Source organism: Plodia interpunctella, chromosome 13 (assembly GCF_027563975.2).
Source record: "Plodia interpunctella isolate USDA-ARS_2022_Savannah chromosome 13, ilPloInte3.2, whole genome shotgun sequence".
NCBI lineage: Eukaryota > Metazoa > Arthropoda > Insecta > Lepidoptera > Pyralidae > Plodia > Plodia interpunctella.
In genome coordinates, this window is record NC_071306.1 from 7,403,232 (window position 1) to 7,425,666 (window position 22,435).

The 22,435-nt window shown below is 34.2% G+C and overlaps 1 protein-coding gene across 4 annotated transcripts in view; it reads left to right on the plus strand.

Annotated features, from left to right (window-relative positions):
- LOC128675066 (ataxin-2-like) overlaps nt 1–22,435 on the plus strand; it is a 213,729-nt gene that overhangs the window by 170,717 nt on the left and 20,577 nt on the right. For all 4 annotated transcript variants that reach the window (XM_053754176.2, XM_053754179.1, XM_053754180.2 and 1 more), the window contains one exon: nt 196–317. In XM_053754176.2, the coding sequence (XP_053610151.1) occupies nt 196–317 (122 nt within the window). The remainder of the gene's footprint in view (nt 1–195; nt 318–22,435) is intronic.

Here is a 22,435-nt window from a genome sequence, read left to right on the forward strand (position 1 = left end):
GAAATGCCTTTTAACAATAAGACCGTCAATATTACTTAGTTATTTTCTATCTCTTAATTATTGTGGTGTAATTATTGTGACGAAAAGTTCATTCATTCATTATATATGCGTACTAGGATTTATGTTTAATAATACGAGTATATTGTGTATGTTCTATCATACGTATAAAGAGTAATTCAGTGGAATTTCTTATAGATCAAGGTGAAGCAAGAGGAGAGTGCATGTGTGCGGAGGCGAGAGCTCGGCTGTCAGCGTGGTCCGTCGACGAAGTGTGCGAATTCGTCAATTCTATCGACAATTGCGCCGAGTACGCGTCGGTAAGTGCGCATCACTACATTACCTATTCATCTGTCACTTAAAAACTTTTCAGAAAAAATGCTCAATTCGACGAGTATATTTATGTATTTTTTTTTTAACCACGCATATCTTTTTAAAGTGTAGTCCGATTTTTACATTTTTCAATCACTTCTGACATTATTTTGTTGTGAATTTTTTTTTTGCATCATCCCACACAAGTTTCGTTAGTTTCGTTAGAATATAACTTGAATAATACAAATAACATTGAATTTTTATACTGTATCTGCGGTTTTTTATTTGTCATTTATCGTTATTAATCGTACGGACCAATTACTAATATCGGGTCCATACTATCGTGGAACTCTAACGAGCACTGCATGAACATTGCGTAGCTTGTATGAGTGCTTTTATTTACCACAATGAAAATTCAAAAATGTATGCCGAATACGTCAAAGCTCGACGAATTTTTGCAAAATAAAGTAAACTACCAATAGTATTTCTCGATAGAGTGCGTAAGCGGGCCGCAAACCGGAAAGCCATCCAGTTTATTATTAAGCCATCGAGAACTGTCTCAATATCTTATAGCATTAGCGGATATTGAATTAGCATCTCGCTGGGTAACAAATTACGAAGTTGTATGAATGTCGCCTCGCCTTAGTTGATTGTAGCTAATGTTGAAAGTTGAAACAGTAGCTCGGCGACCACGGGTCGATGTAACACGACCGAAAAGAAACGTCCAAAGTATAAAATGTACGTGCGCGTTTAACGCCCGTATTAAGCAATTAATATTGTTATAAACTTCTTTTGTGCCAGCTCATTATGCGGGAATATCATAAAGTTGGACACATTGCTTGAAATTATTGTAAAGTCAACGAAACACGAAGGCATTGAAGGTAGTATGTACAAGATATGTAACATTTCCCTCTATATTAAAGTTTGTTTTAAATCAGTTTTCATTCACAAAATAATACTTAGTAGATTCCATGTGTATCTTATCAAAGATGTCAAATATCTCCATCAAACATTTAGTACACAAAGTATCTATATAAATACAATATTTCTAAAAACAAAAATAAATACAGAAATAATCCTACTTGTTTTATTTAAAACAGTTACTTGCGTTCGCGCGCATTGGATCTGCGAAGTGTTTCTTCTATATAGTCTTTATTTTTAAAGTCAAGTCGACAATCTAGATAATCTGCAGTCGCTATAAATTATTTTATAGTCAGAATCAAGCCTATATAAATTTTATCGCGCGTTTGGTCCTTGAGTTCTCATAGAGATGACAACGTAAGTAATTCATCATAATCCATATGAATATTGTAAGTGAAAGTGTGTTTGTTCATTCTTCTTCCATGTCAAAATAGATCATACAATGATCTATTTTGACATGTTCAGGTATTTTTTGGTGTGGAGATAGTTGGAGAGTTGCATTGCATAGTCTATTTTTTACCGCGTAGGGAGCCACGGACATTTGTAATATCTGTATTTGTTTCTACTAAAAAGATAGTTTCTTATGAATTCAGAAACTACAAAAAATATGTTCAGTTTCGACAGTGATGCCGAGTGATAAATCGATTGATAATCGTCATTTATAACATCAGTTCCTGTCATTTATGTCTACTGTCAGGTGCCAATTAACGCGTTATAAAAATACCTTGCGACGTAATAAGCTGTTCTACGTCCATTACCGGCTTTCATCTGCAGTTCATCACGACCAATCATAGTAATAACGAAGTGTAACAAGAAACAATTCGTTTACACTTCGTTTTCATCTTGGCTTAGGGCTGGCACGTAGTATTTTTGTATATTTTTATAAAAAATTGATGTGCCTTAACTTCGATGAATTTATTTACAATAGTGCTGTGAAAGAATTTATTCTAAATTCAAATTTAGAATAAAAATATAATTCAAAATTCAAATTATGGAATTTACATTATTTTGAACGAAAACCTTGGAAAATATGAAAAAAAAAATTCTAAATTAGATTATAACTTATAGTCATAATTCTTCAACCTAACTACGAATTTTAATTAATACATCAGTCTATTTTGTGTTAACATCAAACTTCGAAATATTAAACTAATCAAACCTTGAATTTGGTTTTGCTTGCCCTCTTTATAAATTGTATAATAACGCCCATTATTGTAACCTATAATTATCTCTGTTATTTACAAGATTAACTAAATGTAGATAATAATTGCTAAGTAATTAAATAATCCTCTAAATATACTCGGACAAATTTATTATATCATTAAAATTGTGTGATAAATAAATTTTATTACCAAGAAGTAGATTTTATGCTCATGCTAATAAAATTACTCATCGAATACACACGTTTATAAACAAAATAAATCTATCTTTTACTATTGAATTAAGCTATGTACAATGAGCATAGCAATTTAACTTTCCTAACAAATGGCCAAAAAATAAAATAACTTTGGCGCAACCCTGCGCATACGCACTTTCCAACAATAGAGATATCGGCCCATCACTACCGTAATACTGATTACGCGTAATCACTCACTGTTTCCACAGCCTGCTAATGGTCTGTGCCTCGCTACCATTCCGACACCTGTTCCAAGGAACGCGTATTGTGTAACAGTTATTATGGAATTACTTTTGTTAACCCACATCGCTGACCCAAAATAGCGATTTACTAGTATTTTTATTTGTAAAATTTTCTTTTATTAATTTAAATTAAACTATGAGCTTACACATATCATTCCTCTTCTAATTTAAGGATTAAGGACAAGGATTAAGAAGACTACTGTGTGATTTAAGGAAACATGAAAAATTGCGTTTGTTCTCAGATATTCCTTAACATTGCCTTAAATATTTAACTCCTCTATCAATTACACTACTAACCAACCAAATAAAACGAAATAATATTATGACTTATTTTAAGAAGTATGTGACCTTGCATTTAACAATCTAAATTAGTCGAAGTAGAAATCTATGTCTTGCAAAGTTTCTTAGTTTTGAACGGAAATAATATTGTCTGTGAGTTTTAATTTATTTGTATGTATTTGTATGATGTCAAGTTTGGTATTACGAGGATTAAATTTTAATTGAGTTTCCAGTGAAAGGGAATTTTATAAATGTAGTGTTGTGTGATATAGTGTGCAAATTTACTAGACATACTCGTATTACTTCGTTACAGTTATTTGTTTAACGTCTTTTTATTAATAAACAAATTTATTAATAAAAGTTTATTTAATTAAAGTCAATGTTTGTTACTCGATAAACAAACTTACGATTTACTATTACAAACTTAACAAGTCCGTCAAATCTTAAAATGTATTACATGGCAAAAATACAACTCCAATTTTATCGTTCATTACAAATTCCGTACCATGAACAGGATGATAATAACTAAATTCGCTATAAATTCATAATAAGTCAACCTTATAATGACTAAATTCCGTGTAATTTCGTAATAATATGCATTAGAAATGTCCCCGCAAATCTCTGACGTTTTAAACGCTTTCCGTATTGGTTGAGCGTCACTCGCAGCAGTATACGACTGCAGGGCTCCAATAAAAAAGGATTGGAATTGAATATTAACAGTTAGGTTTACGAGCAGCGAGATAGCTTATTGTTGAAAGGTGGCTTGACCACTCGGCCTTTGAAATTTAGTTCTATCTTCTGGCTTCCCTGAATCCAGGCTTTGCCGTAGTATTATATTAAATTATTGCTTTGTTGGTTATAGTCTAATCTACAATTTATAAGATATCTGGTTGTCCTATAAATTGAGTAATATCTTGTAATATCCCCGAATATAAAACCTTATATTTATTTTCAATTTTCATAGAAATATTCTTTCTTTATTTACTCAAGTGTAGAAGTTACTCTCAGCTTGGAAAAAGGTATTTTTAACAGTTCGTTTGATAACTTATTCGAAAGAAGTAAGAAATAAAGCAATTCCCATACAAGTACAATCACACGCAATATTGACACGACGAGGCAGCGTGACGGGACTGTCAATGTAATTGAACCTTGCACAAGTAAAGCACGGCATTAAGGAGCGAACTCATTGGGAGCATTCGCACTCTGAACATTTTCACAAAAACAAAACGCAAAATTGATATCGTTACATGGTAGAAGTGTCAAAGTCATAGAAATTTGCACAAGTAAAGCGCAGAGCAGATTGTAAAGTAGTAAACTTGGAACTTTAATTCGTCAAGAACTTTAAGAAGTGATGGAAAACAATAAGAGTTTACAATATAAGTGAAGTGATTAGAAAACTATTGACGAATATATGCTATCAAACTTTATACACAAAAATATAGATTGTCTACATATGAGGAACGCCGATAAAAAATCAATGACCGAATGTCGCAGGTTGATTCGCAGCAACAATGCGAAAAGCGAAGCGTCGCATGCATTATAAACTAAACGTGGGAACCGAGGATTTAAGATCTTAATATTTGTATCTCGCATTCGGATCTCTTGCGCAAAGGCAGTGAGTGAACGGGACCAATTCGAAGGAAAGACAAACGTCCTTTGACCCCCGACGGGAAAGAGGAGTGTTATGAAAACATGACTAGGTATATGTCACTGTCACACGTCTGTGGCGTAAATCTGAACTGATCTAGCTCCGGTTTTTTATGTCTTTTCAGTCTAGTTAATTTCTACAATTATTATTTCCAGATGGTTTTCATATTATTTTTATTTAAGTATAACAGGATTGTGACTAAAATGAAATATTCAACCTTCTCTACTTCTAGTACTATATGTGGCCGTCTAAATCAAAAGGAACCTTATAGCGGCTGGCACTTGGGTCTTTATTCCGTTGTTCGAATACAAAACAACGGCAATAATGGTGTAAGTGCCAGGCGCCGCCATAAGGTCCCTTTTGATTTAGACAGCCACATATTACTAAAACACAAATCTAAATTCCAAGTGATTTCATGACGATCTCTTTAACAAACCATTGAAAACCAACAATTACTAACCCAGTCTGAGCGGTCAACAAAGCTCACATCTTCTTCCGTCCATGTCTGTCATGCCGTGCTCGCGAATGTCCACGACGCCCGAGCATGACTTTGTTGACATTAAAATGCTTATTGTTGATGTTTATAAAGACCTTACACCAGATTTAATAAACATGCTATCACTATGTTACCATAAGGGATTTTTTGAATTATTGCGTTAGTGGAACTTCAGATTTAGACAAATGTCAGATAGTACTGTCATTTGAATGATGTGAACACTGTCATTTGAATTTGACAACCGGATGAGCCAAATTGTTGATCTATGGAACAACAACAATAGATCGTGTCTTGGTGCTCCAAAACGCAGAACGCAATCAGTAGGTCGATTGTCAGATACTTCGGTATATTTTCTAATGAACTTTAAATAAACGATTAAACCCAGTACGAAAATAATGTTGATTCCATACCTCTGAAATCATTATCATTATTCTTCTAGTTATTTTCTGCTCGTACGCCGCCATTTCATAATAGGTACATTTTATTAGTTATTAAACCTCTGTTGTAATATCATTGTCTAAGATATGTGATGGGTATCGTGACACAAACTTAAAATCTAGATCATTTTGCAGATATAATGTAGCCATTAAGGATATATTCCTATAATATCAAGACATTGTCGCCGACGCACGCGCATACGGTATCTTCGTGCGGTCGTGCCACAGTGTTGCCACACCGTGATTTATATAAATTAGTCCTTATACACGCGAAATGTGTCTAAATTATGGTAATACTCACTCGCGTTCTAAAGGTATCGTTATTTAGAAAATATACCTACAAATATTGAGAAGTCAAGACGATAAATTTTCATAAAAATTCAATCTTAATTGCACATTTATTCCTGCACAAATATCAGCAAATATTTACCTTAATTACATTAACAAAAAGGGATTTCTGAAAATGGGTTAAACTCAGTACCTATATAGGTACCCAGGCTTTGTCTATCCCGTGAAATATAAAGACGTGGAAATAAGCAGTGGTCAGCAACTTGCGTATTTGTATCTTCAATCAGATACCACATACCAACAGACATACTGAAAATGGTCAGTTGGGTTATTCTCTAACTGGACAACAATAACTGCACATATTCGTGGACTGCACATAAATTAAGTAAACAAAATATTTTATCAATTGGTTTACCTTTGACGATACGTTATGTTTAGAAATTATAATATTATTATTTTTTTATGTTGTTAGGTTACATTAGTACCCAGTTATATAAGTCATTATAGTATCATTATACTAGACTTCTGCTTTCAATAAAACGTAAAACAAATAGGCGTACAACATTGTCCAGTTCGTGTACGAGTACAGTTACAGAATAACCCGTCATTGCGACACCACGGACATTCTTCAGAGTAACGGCTTAATTAATAGTCGTCCGTATGTCTGGTCGTCTGTCACCTGTTTTGTAACGCGAGATTAATCGACAGGTCTGGCAGGGGATTGTTGAAAAGCAAGGTCGCTTATTGTCTGTTGAGTAAGCTAGGATCTTAGACAAATCTGAAGGTCTACTAAGGCTGATGTAATTTACTGACAACGGGTCGAATTAAAGTGAAAACAAAGAATATTGTAGTACCACATGTGCAAGTAACGCGAGCGTTAAACACGTCTATACACAGTGCGAGTAAAATTGCCTCAAATTGTAGGTTTATGAAATAAAACCTAGCCAATCAATGTAAATGTTATTAAAATTCTCTGTCTTTAAATACTATGGACAAAAAGTAGCTTCGAGACTTATAAGATACTAACTCTACTATAGTATATTTTAATATATAACATATATGGATGTTAAATCCAAACCCAGGATAATCTGAAAAAGATCATATTCCATCTTGACTTCACCAAGGAGCAAACCCGGAACCTCCAGTGCAGCATTAGGCTACAGAGGTCGTCAAAATGTTTTTATTTCTTCTTAAATACAATGTATATCTTCTCATTTATTCAAACGCCGATGAAAAATCGCAATCATTTGTGGGGAAAAAGTAATTTTGTAGATATCTGTACTGTATTAGCAGGATTTCGTATTTATATAAATTGGAGTCATCGGACTATCGAAGAAGTTAAGCACTGGCGCACGACGTCACGACCTGCCACCGGCTCCTCGCAAATTAACCAATCTAATCATGCCTTAATGGTTCATATAGAGGTGCTCTATATCTGGACTTGATTGTCATTAGTCTTTGCCAGACGGTACCATGGTTTCTTTTTTAATTTATTTGGTTGGAATGCGCATATATATGATATTCGTGTCTTAAAGGCACCCAAAATGTGGAATTGATATTTGCCAATATAGTGAGTGTTAAATTTCGCTAGCGCTCTGTTAATTATAAACATAAATATCCTATCTGTTGGTAGTTATTGTTCAATAGACTTTGTTTACTTTTTATCGAGGTGTCGGATCAAGTAATATCTTGTTAACAATGAAATATCGCATTTTTTACTTAATCTCAAACGGATCAATAAAAACTAAAATCTTCTTGTAGACTTACAAATAAATCTAAACATTTCTTACTGCACATTCCATTTGAAATAGTCTGATATTTTTGTGGTCCAATACCAAGATTAAGTCATTCCAATGTCTGCTTACGAGATGCCACACACATTTCGGAGTCCCTATAATTTGCCATCAAGTTAACATCAAAAAGCTCATTCATTTTAAATATCACTCAAAAACAATGTACTCCCACATATAACGTAACCTCAAGCTATACACGATTTGAGTGAGCCAACAACTATTGTTGAAAACAATCTTGTCGAAAATTCGTGTTTGCTATAGTAAACCTTAACTCAAGTAATTATGAATATTATTATCATTTGCGACTGCAAAATTAGCGTTGTTACCGATGATCGTTCTATCGTGACCATTCTCGGACATATTGTTATGATTTCGAGTCGTGAAACGGAACGTCACGGGTCATCGCAACGTATGAGCGTTTCGCAAAGTGATTCCGAACTCGATTTCACTTCACTTCGGTGTTACTTATCAGTTTTTGTCACGACATTCATCAGTTAGATCGTCACTTTCGTGTCAAACGGGTAATATTTCAGTAACATCTCTCAATCATTCTTAAGTATCTATTGCAGCTAAAAGCATGACTGGTGATGGTTAGACTGTGACTTTCCAGATAAGTACAGACTACATTATATGATCATTATTAACCATCACTTCTACGGTATTGACAATTACATATCTTTTACTTATACACTAGTTAATTACAGATGAATTACGTAGAACGGTTGAATCCGTAACATGCGCACGAGTCGGAGCAAAAGAGAAATCAAATCATTTACATCATTACACCGTCCACATGGTAGATATCAATCTACGTAACAGCGCAGCGCCTTAATACGAATCGCGTGCGCACTCTGTTAAAATAACATAAAAAAGCACGAACGCGTCAAATTTGTTCCGTCAAAATATTTCATTAAGTTTTGAGACCATTTATTATGAGATATCCAAAGAGGCTGAGCTCGGAAGTCGTGAGACCTAAATAGATGCAATTTATTACATACAGGAGCAAACGATGCGGCGATAATTCGAACCGCTGCTACACTTGTTACAAACATGTGATTCGCTGCGGGTTGTCTTTGACGCATGTTTAGAAAGTTGTGTTTAATTTAAACCTATCATGAGAGCTCAAATAGGCAAATGATTGTCACGATCTCGAATGACGCTAATCTTTAAGCACCGATTCCTAATTCGCTAAATAAATATTATGCGCCCACGCGCGGCAGTAAATCAATCGATTCCAATTTAGAACACAGCTTTCAAAACAGATTCTTTTGGCTATATCAATTTTGAATTAGCGCGATTCAATTATCTTCGAAATGTCATAATCGTGCTTATGTTTATTTGACAGCCACTGTTTTTAATCATGACATATATCGTTTTAACACCGCGAGGTGTGCTCGACGGGTGGCAACTTTAAGTTTCTCCAGGTAAGTGTGTCGTTTGTCTCGGACACGGCAAATTGAGGCGAGTTCAACGCACATAATGTTTTTCTAACTAATGATGAGATGACTGATATATATTATATTAGCCATTTTGTTTTTACTGCGGTTTGATTAGTTTATCTATATATTATTTATATATAGTAATAGATAAATATATATACGACTATAGTTTATATATATATACGTGGAGCTTGGCATATGTCTTTAAATGTCCGTCAATACGTTTAAATTAAAATAAGATTCTCTTTTGATTGTCATAGGTCGTAGGCTGTTTTATTTGTTTATGTTATTTATATTAACATAGATCAAATAAACCATTATTTTCACAATGTAAGAATAATAATCCATCTTTTATTTTCTCTTCTTTATTATTCACATAAAAACTTTCGAACATAATGATAAATCATACAAAGATACAAAATAATCTAAAGTTTAATTGTCAAAAGGAAGTATGATAATGTCAAGCCGTTAATACTAGTGACATTAAAACTTTGAAATTAATCCAAAAGTCGACTTTCTCTGATTACCCAACCGGTTGGACACTTGCGGACGACATTAGGTTACATCTTAGCGAAACAAGAGCAATAAACACGGTTGATTTCGGCACCTGCTTCATTCTGCAACAAAACAAACTGTTGCACGACATCATTCACGCATCACCGCAATGATTAATTTGGTTCTCATATTTATTACATATTTCTGGTTCGTTGGAAATACATGTCAAAAATGTTTATTAACTTACATACTGCATTAAATTAGTTGATTTGAAATATATATATTATTACAACGTTTATTGATTAAAGTTTTCTTTTTTTTTCCCCACAAGATGGCGCTATTTGAACGTTAGGTTCAGGCAACTGTCAGATAGTAAAATAGTGTCATTTGACTTTGACAACTGACCGGAAAAAAGTTCCAAATTTTTAATTGAAATATCTTGCAACTGGGAAGTTACAAGATATTTCAGAATGAACCGTCTAATATTGTGCAACGATGAAATAACTGACTTGTACTTGAGTCGTTAAATGTATATGAAACTTGAACAATTAATGATGCGTCTTCATAGATTTATAAATATCACAGCACTCTATATAAGAGCATTAAACTTAATTAATTACTGAGAGAGTAATAACCTATAAATTAATTAATTAATGTTTTGGTGTCAATTAGGTACTTAGCACTTATTTTCAGACGTTTATTAACTAAGCTAGTATACATTTTGTAATTTGATTTACTATCTTCAAGTTATTAACCAATCTACTGTAGCTTCATGTTCGTTTAACGATATTGAATTCATACTGTTTCCTAGTGTTTTGTAGTGAGTATAGTTTATAACATAACGTCAAAGTATTTTCCTTATTCTGAAAAAGAATAATTAACTACTTAACGTGGAGTGGTTTGCCGTTGCCTTCTCCATTTCACACGCAAGTTGATAAATCAACCGGTGTTCAAGTTTCCTCACGATGTTTTCTTTCACCGGAAGCAAATGGTGGTCGATGAAAACTACCGTACATGAGTAAGATTGGTATGCAAACTCAGTAGAATTCGGACCTTTCGGTTCACAGGCGGGCGTCATAATCATAACCACAACCACTGCTTCGAATATGGCAAGTTTAGTCTATTCGTAACTAGCTATGCCCCGGGGCTTCGCTCCCGTGGGAATTTCTAAACAAAAAATAGCCTATGTGTTATTCTAGCTTATATTCTACCCGTGTATCAAATTTCAAAACAATCGATCCAGTAGATTTTGCATGAAATTGTAACAAACATACATACACACATCCTCACAAACTTTCGCATTTATAATATTAGTAGGTTTGGATAATTAGATTCGAAGCATAATTCCAGTTTAATAAGGAAATGCTTGTTAGTATAACATTTCTATTTCAATACTAGTAGTAAAATGGTCCGGCATTGATTGGTTTGTACCGGTAGGGTGGTCTTATTAGCTCGCCGGACTATCTGCCATCGGACACACACGAGTCTGTACACTCTGCAGCAAAATTAACTGATCGGCGCTTGAGACCACCTTGTAACGAATGCACGTCATTTAATTTTTATTGAACTGTCATTTACAACTGTCGCCTCGGCCATGTCTAGTTTTGTGTATACCAATGTTTATACATTGGTTTGGACTGACGTTGTCAAAATTTTGTTAATTTTACTTCTAAATATAGATTTACGTACATACTTTGGTTTAAAATTAATTGAACTATTTATTTGATCACATGTCATAATGTCTACTAAGTATACCTACATGAAAAATGATATGCGCATAGTAGTTATTTTTTGTCCTGATCCTAGAAAAGCGAAATATTTTTGAATAACTAAAAGAGAAATAAAACAGAATATTCACTTTTTTTTTGTTTGAAGGCGCTGTGTTTTTGCGTAAAAGTTTTCAAGCTGACTGTAACAATCGTCGAGTTTGGTCTCTCAGGCTACTAAATTGCTCTTATAACCTAGAATCAACTTTGTATTTTGAAGCTGAACTAGCGAGCATTACTTAAATTGTATTGTAATACTTATAAATTACATTTATGGTATTTAAGTTAGGTTAGGTTGCCTACTTAAGTACAAGGTTATGTTTAGGATTGTTCTTTTCCGGAAGCTGATATTTTCACTTCTTCTTTCTTGTGTTATGCTCCATCGTTCGCAAAAACTATGATTTTTGCCAACGTCAGGGTTGAGAATAACGCGGTAAGTCGTAATCCTAAGAAAAACGAAATTATTTGACAGAACATGACAGTAATTCTTTATCGTTTTCTTTACAAAAAGGTTAACGGAGATTCGGGGACCCACAATGCAATAAAAATGAGGATACATCGAGCTCATCTCGTGTCATCCCGCCTCTTGTACCTACTAATACTAATACGTCATGTTATATACCGATGTCTCTGGCTTTACCTTCCTCGTATATTAATTGAAATCTTTATTTCGGTTCACGTTAATTCTCGTCAATTTGATTCAAAATTTCAATATTTTTTATTAAAACTAGATGCGTTTTAACAATAGATTTGTACGTAGATCACTTTGTTATTGTGTATTTCTACATCTTTAGTTCACTATGAAAGTATTCTATGACTACATACTACATTGGCTACAGAAGCCGCACGCGCGCCAGCGAGTTCAGAATCGTTGAAGTAGTCGCATGATCGAAACCGGTCGAACATCATCATCACCATTCTATGATACGGAAATCCGGAATATAATTGACAAACCAAGCAAATTGATTTTTGAAATATCCGTTTAATTTAATTACAAAGTCATCCGAATTAGAATTGGCGAAGAATGGAAATTAAAAAAATATCCGCTTCAATTACAAAGTCAGAATTTCGTAACAACCTCTTGGCGTCGGGGGTTAAAAACCAAAAGGTTTGAGCGGACGCCGGCAGGCTGCGATAACATCGCTCCATTCGCGTTATCAGAACATCTACGTCTCTATTCCACTTCCCCGGGATAAATACATGCTCCCGGGGAACTAGAATTAAACGGCCATTCGGCTGTAAATCGACTGCCGCTAATGAATTGCTCAGTTTTCTTAATAGGGATGTTGTAAAATACTTATTGATAAAACCCACATCTGTTAATTAACGTCTTCGAAGAGATGGCTACGGTGAAGTTTGTTGCGCCGCTTCTACTACACCTGGGCTTTGGAAGTCTGCCATAAACTTATTTTTCAATCAATTGCTGCTGGTGTGTTATAAATAAAATAAGTGATGATCGTTCAAGTTGAAGCCTGTGTTCGACCCCGGGTCATCAATTCCAAATTTCATCACAATCGGCACAGCGGTTTAGCCGTGAAAACGAAATAGACGGACTGACTATCTCATTCAGATATTATAAAGTAGAAGTACATAATGGATATACTAAAAAGTAATATGTGGTTATCATAAAATATACAGTGGTGGACTTATCCTATGAAAGGATCAATCTTCCAGTCAATCATTTGAATTAAAAAACCACAAATAAACATAGCCGTTTCAAAAAGTACCTGCTTGTGACGTAATGTTATTTTCAGACGCCAAACGCGAGTAAGTTTAATTTTACCGTACCTTTTGGATTATTGTACGTACGAACGATGTTATATACTTATCAATATGTAACCGATTTTAATTTGACCAGTTTGCAGAATGGCATTCGTTAAAGTCGGGTGTCTTTAGAAAGTTAATTCTGATGCTTTATAAGCCATAAAACATAGGGTTGATGTCGTTTAAGTGCCGATTAATTGTGGCGAATTGCTATTCTTAATTGGACCTTGATTTAATGAAAGTCTATTAAGGTCCGTAGTTTAATGTTTGGAATTTATAGATACTATCATAATTAGGTATATTAAGCAGCAAGGCTGTACAAATTTTGACGACCTCTGTGGGGGTAGTAGAGACCACGTCTGTCCGCTATCTGGAGGTCCTGCGTTTGATTCCCAACGCGGGCAAATATTTGTACTTGTGGTCACAGATATTTGTCTCCGGTTCTGAGTGTGTTGTGTCCGTTTCTATCAAGTTTCTATGTTCAGTCCCGCGATACGAGCTTAATGTTTGACACTTTGAGTTGATACTACGGTAATGCCAGAAACTATTTTATAATAAGTTAAACATTTTATTGACCACAAGATCTATCGTTATCTGAGAGGTCAATTTGTGTAAACAAACCAATGATAAAGCAATTTTAACCAATCCACAGGCAGCAATCCAAGTAATACCATAATTCAGACATGAAAAAATGTCCTGCCTCACGTATCGGGGCAAAATAGGAATCCTGATTTGACCATAAAATAATTTTCTAAATCGATCGCTTGCAGCCGACGCACGTAGAGAAGCAGATTCAATTTGAGCTAATGCCAGTTCCTCAAACATCCGATAAGGTATATATGACCATATAAGACAGCAATTCGCAGAAGATTATGTCACGTACGCGGAGACACATCAGACTGGTCTCATCTTGAATCAAAATTGGAAATTTTTACGTGTGAAGTCCGATATTGCCAGTCTACCATGTATTCAATGTAAATCACCGGTCATTGATACGATAAGTAGATGCTGTATGATGATTTCAATTATATACCTAATTGATTTGATTTTTAAGTGAAGAATTATGCCTTGCTTACTTATGAGCCAGATTAAAATTGAAATATAAACTATAGACTAGATGCTAAACTAAAACAAATGGAAATCGCTCGTAATATTCCTTTATTTTTAAAAGTCCACCGATATCTTCATAGAAGGTAAATCTTGAATAGCATTAAATTTAGTTATAACATAAAACTATGTGGCATAAGAGTAGTACAGAAAAAGCAAATAAAACGTTATTCTAAAATCATGCGTCACGTAAAAGCGTGAAAGTTTAAAATATATATAACATTGGGATCTCGCGTGAAGAAAGCCATTACAACGGAAAATCAATTGGACCCATAAGAAAAGGCCATTTGGACCACCAGACATGCGTTGCTGAGTTTAAGCCCCTTTCCAATAGCTAGGAAATTGCTTGCTTTCGAGCGCAGTGGTGCTCAAAATGTGGGTGCCGTCTTTCACAGGATACGATGAAGTTACAATATATAGAAAATAATTATTGTTGATAACAGTCAGAAGTCAACTTGAGAATCTGACTTAAACGAAACTTCTTTTTGCATTTAATACTGGTTGCAACCATAGGACCGCATCGGTGACCCGTATCGTGTTGCTGTTGTTCATGGGCTGCAGTGTTTGCTTACCCGGTAACCCAAATTTTCGTTTGCCCACAAAAAAAAGGAATATAGGAAAATATTAAACAATTTTATTTAGATATGTCAAGAAATTATATTTTTAATTCTTTTAGCAAATTTGTTCTGTAAAGGCTTAAAAAAACTTGAGAAACACTGGACTAGAGGAAATGGCACGCGCATATAATGGTCGCGGTCCAGCAGATCGTTTGGTCTGGTCTGGTCTGGCGGTCCGGTGGTCGCAATCTCCGGTAATTGTGGCGGCGACCTTTCTGCCCAGGAATGTCAACCTGCTGCCAGCCATCTGGGCTTTATTTAGACGTAGTGGTTACTGTAATGGCTTATGAGATTGCCCGCTCTATTAACTTGCATTGTCTTTGGCTTGAAATGTGCTTGAGACAATTTAAAGGAAAAACGCAATGTAATTGCAAAGTTGCAAGTTATTTAAAGACATTCAGGAAAGTCATTCATGATTTTGACTTTCAAATGTTACTTAATATAAAATATACGGTATATTTAGTACAACGAATATATCAAAACATGTTAGGGGAATCGCCTTAACCTCTTAATTTTAGCTCGTAAGAGATATGAACCCTGGACGTCATCAGAGGAGTATTACGTCATCCAAGCCACGCCTACTTCTGGCCCCGCGAGACCAGTAGCCTGATTACAATTTTCTTTAATTCATTTAATTTAATTTCTTTAATTTTTACAATTTTCTTTTTAATTTTATTCCGTCGACTTCTAAACGAAAATTACTAGACTCAATGAATTTTGCGTGTCTATTTATTACTAGACACGCAAAATTGATAATAAAAATAGTTCAGGATTTTCCAATATCTAATTATGAATGTAAAATTGGGCTTAAACAACAGATATATGACTTGGGACAGCAAAACAAAATACAATATATCAAATGGACTCAAGGTTTTTAAATAACTTTAATAATTTTTAATTTTTTAAACCTTAGTTCTGCCAATGTGGGATCAGTCGACGGAATAAGTGTAAAAGCTGTAATGACGTGGCCACTATAAAGTCAGTAATGGGTCAATCCACTCTAAATCTTTATTTTTGTCGCCATAACATCGAACGAAGCGGCCAAAACGTGAATGAATTTAAATTTGCCAATTTAATGATGTCGTTGACATTCTATAGATTTTTTTACAAATACATATTCTTTGTTTTTATTATAAACGTCGGCAGTCGTTTTTATATGCGGCTGATTATACTAAAATCTCGAGTGGTCATTTGTCTGGCCGCATATTGACATCTGTCTAGGAACAAATATATTCTCGTTATTCAGAAGTTAATCATTACTATTGAAACTCGATTAATGAAAACAAATGATGAATAATGACTTTCATTACAAATATAGTGACATTTTAATCACCAGGCTGTTCATTTTATATCGTGGAAATTTCGGAATAAAAAGTACCTTATGTGTTATAACCTGTTATATTCTACCCGTGTACCAAATTTCATAAAAATCCGTCTAGTAGATTTTGCTTGAAATAGTGACAAATCATACCTACACACATACATCCTCACAAAAATTCACATTTATAACATTAGTAGCAAATACAGCAGATATGGAAATAATTAAATCTAAATAAATAATGATACCCTAACATAAATTTAAATTGACATTGCGAAGTTTGACAAGATCTTTAGCTGTCTTTTATTAACTTCAACAGTTATCAGCATTCGACCTGCTACTAAAAGCACTTAGACATAACTCACTCGGCTTCCAAGAGAAGAAAGTGGCGTGGGGACGATGGTAGGGGATATTTTGCATCGTTACCACAGAATAAATAAATATAACGGACAACCGCATATCCAGACTGCTCTAGGACCACTATGCCGCGGAAATAGTGGCGAATTTCCAATAAACTTTGATATTGGACTATCGTTACTGGACTTCATTGGTATTCCACTAGTACCCTAGAATGTCGGTAGTGTGTATCTGCCTTAATTATTTTAGATTGCGCATGTCATTCGGAATTGTTTGATGAAATAATTCGAATAGTTTTCGAATTGAAACGTCGGTTGTATTCAAGAGATTGTTAGCAAAACGACGTAGAACCCAGATGAAATACTGGATTTTTGTTCTGCTTTGAACATGTTTATTTGCATCTTATGTGGAACTTTATGAAACGAGGCATTTCTCTATAATTAAATTGACAATTATATGAGCGGAATACCCCTCATCGATTACTTTAGATTTTATTGATAGTCTATAATGACTTTTTTCTCATGGACTGTTAAAAATGCTCTGTGTTTAAATTAAGTATGTCTTATTTTATTATCAAATTATGACTCATTACTATTATTTAAAACTTTTTGTACATTTACAGCAAAATATGCTAAACACAATCTCGCAAAGTCCACATTTGTACAATATTGTGTATTTGCGCAAGTTACAACCATATAAATCTAGCATCTGTTGGAATTACACAGGCAATAGTGTAATCATAATATCTTGTCATACTTTAGTTGGCGCGATGAGCGTCGGGACCACCACAGGTAATCAGACGTCCTAGCAGAACTACAAATACGACAAAACAACGCGACGCGGTATGATGCTTCAATCTCTCTCATCGGATCGTTTCCTGTGTTCGTCTTTACTATATTTTATTAGGCTATGATGTAACGCCGCCTGCCCGACGTCAACCCTTCGACCTTCGAAAAGGCGTTCATACGACATCCATGGGAGGATTTGGAGTGGTCATATTCTAGGGCGGAACCACACGCCACTTGCAGTGCGAATCATCATTATCAAACGTATAATAAGTGCTAGCTGCGCCCCGGGGCTTCGTTCCCGAGGGATGTCGGGATAAAAACCTATGTGTTGTGTGTTACTCCCGGTTATATTCTGCCCGTGTACCTACAAAATTTCAAAACAATCCGTCCAGTAGATTTTGCGTGAAAGAGTAACGAACACGCACACATGATACACACATACATTCTTACAAACTTTCGCATTCATAATATTAGTACGATTCACGTGTAGTCCGTATTGTCGCAGTTATTTATCATTCACGCACAAGGTCGTGTCGTACAGTTAGGACGCCGGATTGGAGATTCAACAGCAGTAATAACGATGACAATAAAAATATGAAAGCACATTGAGTCAGTGCTATTTATACGACCTGAAACTCTAATATAAACTATAGAAACGGTAATTGTATAGTAATAGCACAACAATTAATATGATTCAGAAGGTAATCTTCGCAAAAACGATGAATAGTAAGCAGAAACTAATAGATGATGCTATTTACATGAAACGCATAGACTTAACTAATTACAACGCTGTAAATCTTGCTGAATAGTCTTGTATAATCTTTTATAATCTTTTCTTACATATTATATCATTTCAAAAGTTTTATTTAAACATGTGCGTACATATATTTATACAGTTGACAGTACCTACCTAATACCTAAGTAACAGCACAAATACTTGGATTTGTTTATTAGATAAATAATATATATTGACATGACTATGGATATGATATTATATTGATAACATTTCCATGGTATATTTAAAAATAATATTGTAACTTTGACGTACTTGAAAAATTTCGTATGCCTTTAAGCGGGAGATAAGTTCATTCTTATATATAACTTCTACTGTGATGATAAATGATTACGTCGTTCATCAACTATTAAATATTTGTTTATAATTCTCTTTTTTAAAATTTCTATAACTTTGCTATGCTGGCTGGTTGCATTGTGACAATAAAAACTTTTTTCATAAGACGTTCCTTTTTTCTGTGAAAAATATTTTTAAACCTATCAAGGCATGCAATATGATCACTCCGTGGGTGGGCGCAGTATTACGTTACAATATTTAGAATGGTCATCATCACGGGATTACGAATACAGATGATCCCGTACAAACTAAGCATGAATAGGAGGTTTTGGCTGAGTTACTGTTAATGGGAAACGTGCGAAATAGCGAATCGCCAAGACTTCGTAATTATCGTATTTTTAGAAATATCGAAATAAATTATCGAAATAACTATAATAGCCTTAGCGTACGTATTATTATATAAACATATATTTTTATAAACACACCTTTGAAATTCATAGAAGAAATGGAAATTACTTATACCCTAGGAATTCTTGGTTTCTTTTCATCGTCCACCGTTCTCCCAATTTATTTCGTACATTTGTGCCGGTAGAGTCTACTCAGTTGTCTAGATGTAACCACGTGTGTCTGGCTGTATGGTCTGCCTAAGCCCTTTTTCATTAGAGAAATTGTTGTTTATTAGAATTATAGTATTTGAAATTGCATGTAAATACCATTTTTTCTACAAATTTCATCTTTCATTTATATTTTAATTTGTATAAGATTTAGGGCAACTTTACACTGGATGGCTTTGAAAATCTCAGCCAATTTTTTCAGCAGGTTTGGATGACGATAAGCGGGTATTCAAAGAAATCAATAGTGAAGACTGAACAAACATAATCTGTAGTCTTCAAATTGAAAGATCAGCTGATCGGACTTGTACAGAAACTCGAAAATTTATTGTTGTGTTGCATGTACAGAGAAAATTGTGAATTATTCTTATTTCACTTTAAAAAATTTGCAAATTTCGCATTGCATGTGCAGGGCATAAAGCAATTTTACTGTTTAAAAAAAAGCCTGTAATAACTAATAGCACTACACACCTAGATGAACTAACCCTATAATGTCACCCTACCACCCAAGGAGTGGCGAACCGCCATTAAGTTGGCCAACAGTCCCGATCGCCTCAAATTGGTGACTCCGCTCCGGATGACAGTGATCAGAGCAGGCCCGCTTTGAATTTGTAAATTGTAGCCATTGTAGGTGAAAGGCAGCGGAATTACCGAGGAAATCGTAAAAATATGGACGCCGTAGCCAGAGACAACTGATCTAGATCAACTTAATAATATGGATTTGAAAATAATTGTTTCGTAATATAATTGGCTACATTCCAAAAATTTTATATTTTTTTCTAATATCAAAAACAAACATATCTATTTTATTATTTATTTTATAATTTCTATTGGTGAAGTAAGTGTTGTGACTGGTATGCGACGATAAGCTCGCGAGGGACCGCCAGAACCTCGAAGTGTCCGAGCCGTAACAGAAACTTTGCCTGTTACATAGTACTTTATTACCACACCTTATATACACATCATAAACTTACCTCGAAAAATCCGTAATACACATCTTGTGAGTGATAGCCGTCTAATAACATTTCAGTGGGACAGTATCAAATATACATCTTAACATTCTCATAAACCTTCGGTTTTAAAAGTATACATTAGTGGGATACAAATTATGTCTACTTTTGTCTACTATATTTTTTCCGTTTACCTCACATACCTGAGTACCTTGTCTAAAGTAGTCAGTCTTGTATTTGCGTAAGAAACTAGCTCATTGTTTGTCTATCTGCAATGAGGGGTGAGAGGCAGTAAAGTGTTGTTCCGTTATTGTGGCCATGTTTATTGAGGGCCTTAATCAAGCATCTGGTGCACTGGCTGCGTTTTAAGGTGAATTTACACTGGAATTTGAAATCTAGTAGTAATAACTTTTTTTTTTGATAGATTGATTTTTGCGATGTTCTAAATTTAAAATATGATTTTGATAACGAATTAACAGTGGTTACGTAGGATTCGTAAAGTAGAAATTTGGGCTAGTGAAGAGAAAAGTGTAATAAGAAGGATGGCTTTCATAAAAATAGTTGAGATACTTAAATATTTTTACTGAATCACAAATCCAATTTAATTTGGAGCTTTATAATTAGCATATAAATATATGATAATTATCTTGTTTGGTTTGGTTAATTTTTTTTTTCAATTTCATTTTTTTTTTCTTTAAAATGTAAACTTCTTTTTAATTAACTATTTTTATTTATATGTACACTACATAAATGTTATTTAATTGATAAGTGTAAAGTCTCCTTGAAACGATGTCCGAACTGCGCACGCGTAACCGGCTATAAATCCGAAGCGAATAACATTGGGTTAAGTCGGTTAAGTCAAGAAAACTAGGTTTAGACCGGAGAGAGACGGGGAAATCTCCCGGCTCTGATGAACAGGCATACATAAAATTTTATTTGCAATTGTAATTGATCCCAATGTACCATTTCGATCATTAATCTGCGATCCCATTTGAAGCGAACTGTTTCGAACTGAAAATTTTACGTTTTTAATTTATGAAGTTACTTTTATTTATCGCGAACATTACTGGCAGGCAATTAAGTTGAAAGTTCTTTAGAATTTATTCGATTTAGAAAAAAGCGAAGTTCGAAATTATGAAAATATGTAAAAACTATTATAGGTAGTTATTTTTTAATTTTTTATGACTGTTCATTTTCAATTTACTGTATTAAATGGTCAGCGCCTACTTGGCATATGTCTTATTTCGTGCGATTTCAAAATTCAATCGAATCATTAACTTGATTGATAATACAAATGCGAGTGATTCCTTAATATCGATTTCAAAACTCGATCGTTTACGTAACGATTGTTTATGACGTGATCGTGACATTTCACGATGCTTCGATTCTGTATACTTATGTAGTTTAATGATCATGTAGACTATATACTTAATGACTATATTTTACATCCAAGAGGATGTCATATGAAATATACACCTATATTCCAAAGAATTTTTTCGCATTTTCATACTGGAAACCTTAACACTGATTTATAATTTGATGACACTAATTTTATTCTGTATACATTTTGTGTATTTAAATATACATAATACTTCTATAATTGCATTATATAAAAAAAGACAAATAATATAGACTAATTCTCATAATTAAATTCAAATTACTTATCCTAAACACGGACCGTGTACACAAGTAATTGAAGTAATTGATCCGTGGCCACACACACACACACACACACACACACTATTGCTCGTAATTGGTCATTACCGCTTCCTCGTTATTAGCATAGTAATAACTCCATGGCGATATCGAGTGACATTCTGCAACCCGTTTTATTAATCTTCTTCGGAATTGACCACCAAGATATGGGGTCATAGAAAATGACAACAGAATGGCGATTAATACCTACATAAAATCATGAATGATTTATACCAAAACTTAGGTTTATTATTGTAATCATATACACGTAAATAACTAATTCATCGTGTTAAGATTTTTGCGATGCTGTGAATTTAAAAATGGAATTACTGTTTTAATCGAAACAAATAAGACCATTGATAATAAAACTGACACTCTCTCTGTCATCTGAATTATTTACCGGTTTCTTTCTCGACCAAAAAGAACTTGGCAAAATTCTTGTCCATTTCGCGACGACGAAACATTGCACAGATTAAAATAGAAAAAGTAGAGTAGCTCCTTTCGTCCAGAAATCTAGCATCTAAAAAATATTCAACCAATTTGAGACTTCGATGTTTATTTGGAACAAGCGTACAGCACTAGTTTTTACTCTTTGACAGGTCTCGGAAAGAAAGCGCTCTAGATGTAGTCTAGAGTCATGTCCACTTAAT